Source organism: Amphiura filiformis, chromosome 15 (genome assembly GCF_039555335.1).
Source record: "Amphiura filiformis chromosome 15, Afil_fr2py, whole genome shotgun sequence".
Taxonomy (NCBI): domain Eukaryota; kingdom Metazoa; phylum Echinodermata; class Ophiuroidea; order Amphilepidida; family Amphiuridae; genus Amphiura; species Amphiura filiformis.
In genome coordinates, this window is record NC_092642.1 from 42,440,845 (window position 1) to 42,442,616 (window position 1,772).

The 1,772-nt window shown below is 40.0% G+C and overlaps 1 protein-coding gene across 1 annotated transcript; it reads left to right on the top strand.

The window, feature by feature from the left end:
* The first annotated feature begins 339 nt into the window (after window positions 1-339).
* On the top strand, window positions 340-1,541 carry LOC140170970 (heparan sulfate glucosamine 3-O-sulfotransferase 1-like). Its single transcript, XM_072194161.1, has one exon. It carries the CDS (start codon window positions 340-342, stop codon window positions 1,453-1,455), a length of 1,116 nt encoding a protein of 371 aa, XP_072050262.1. The 3' UTR covers window positions 1,456-1,541.
* Window positions 1,542-1,772: the final 231 nt, after the last annotated feature.

The following is a 1,772-nucleotide window of genomic DNA, read 5'->3' on the forward strand; positions in this document are numbered from 1 at the left end:
TATGTTTTTCGACATTTTCGGCGGCGTGTTTTTTTTTTGGTTTTTTTTTTGAAACTAGCCTAGTGTTTAAGTGTTTCAAGTGTTTTAATGATAGGCAAATGGTTTTTGGCGTTCATTTAGTGGGTGAAGTGTTTCCCCCAAAAAACAAATAGCCCCTAGACATTTAATTGTGCGTCCCTAAATGTACGTTATATAGGCCTATTAAATGTGTGTAATTAAATACTTAGTCTAAACAATTATAAGTCAAATAATGTTTCAGGTTGTTAGGCACGTAAGTCATATCAGATACTGTGTAGGTTATCTTAAGCTTAAAAGTTGAATAATACACACCAGGCTACCATGAATTCCAATCCATTTGTAGGAGCAAAAAGTAAAACTCTGCTTTATATAATCCTCAACACCACTGTTGCGTGGATTTTCTTCGTTTATGTCTATCCAACAAATCCAAATTCGTCTGGAAACTATGTACCATGTGATATCAAGGCAACTAGAGAAGTTATACAGACTACACCAAAGACAAGTGTTTCTTTATCTTGCTATATGTACAAAGGGGAAACACGAACGGAGAAGCCAAAAAAGCAGCTAAAGAAACTAAGTTGTAAACGTCGGCTTCCGTCTTTTGTGATCATTGGTGTGAAGAAATGTGGGACGGGTGCATTGAGATACTACTTAGATCTCCATCCAGAAGTTGAGGTCATAGGTCAACCAATGAACTTAGAAGCACGTGACGAATTTTCTGTGAATGAGACTTTGAGACGATGGGCAAGCAGGATGCCACTGACTTCACCTAAACAAAAGATTGTCGCTGAGTTTCAATACGATTTTCACGCATATGAAACTTTCTTCTCACCTGATAAGGCATTGAAAATTATCGTAATTCTTCGAGATCCGATTGCGAGGGCTGTTTCTGATTATCTTCATGTGCAAGATCTTTCTTTCGGATCCTTCCCGTTGACCTATCGAAATGAACGAGTCAGCGACAACGAATACAGGACCATTAAAGTTTATAAAAACTATGAATTGCTCCCTACTTTCGAACAAACAATCACAAGTCATGATGGCAAGCTGAATGCAAGTAACATCATAATCTGGAGGGGCATTTACATGGGTTATATTCAGTGGCTTGTTGATAAGTTTGGAAGACACAGAGTGGTTGTTGTTGATGGTGACAATTTCAAGAAAAATCCTGCTTTCGTTTTAAAGGAACTGGAATCGGGTCTTGGTCTCACACCATTTTTTCAGGAAGATCATTTTCAATTGGATGTCAATGGAATGTTTTACTGTCCCAACATCCCAGAACGACCAGACAGGAAATGTATGTCAGATTCGATCAAAACTAAAGGAAGAAAACATCCGGAAATAGACGAATCGGTTCTGGAGATGTTACGCGAGTATTACCGACCCTTCAATCACAAATTACAGGAGTTTTTAAATCAGAACTTCACATGGGTATAATAGTTACCATTTATAAATGTGGCTTGTCAATTTGTAGTGCCGGCTTATGTTCTGCAAAAGCGAGATTCAGTTACTTTTCTGTCGTATTCCAAACGTATTATGAACTACGGTGGCCAAGCGGAACGGGCCCGACTCATGATCGGAAGGTTGCGGGTTCGAGCCCCGGCGACACCATCGTGTTGTACCCTTGAGCAAGGCACTTTATCTCGATACTCTTCTCCACCCAGGTGTATAAATGGGTACCGGCGTTCTCAAATGCTGGGAAGGTAACAGACTCGATGTGGAGGTGTGGCGATGAACCACAGCAACATTCACGG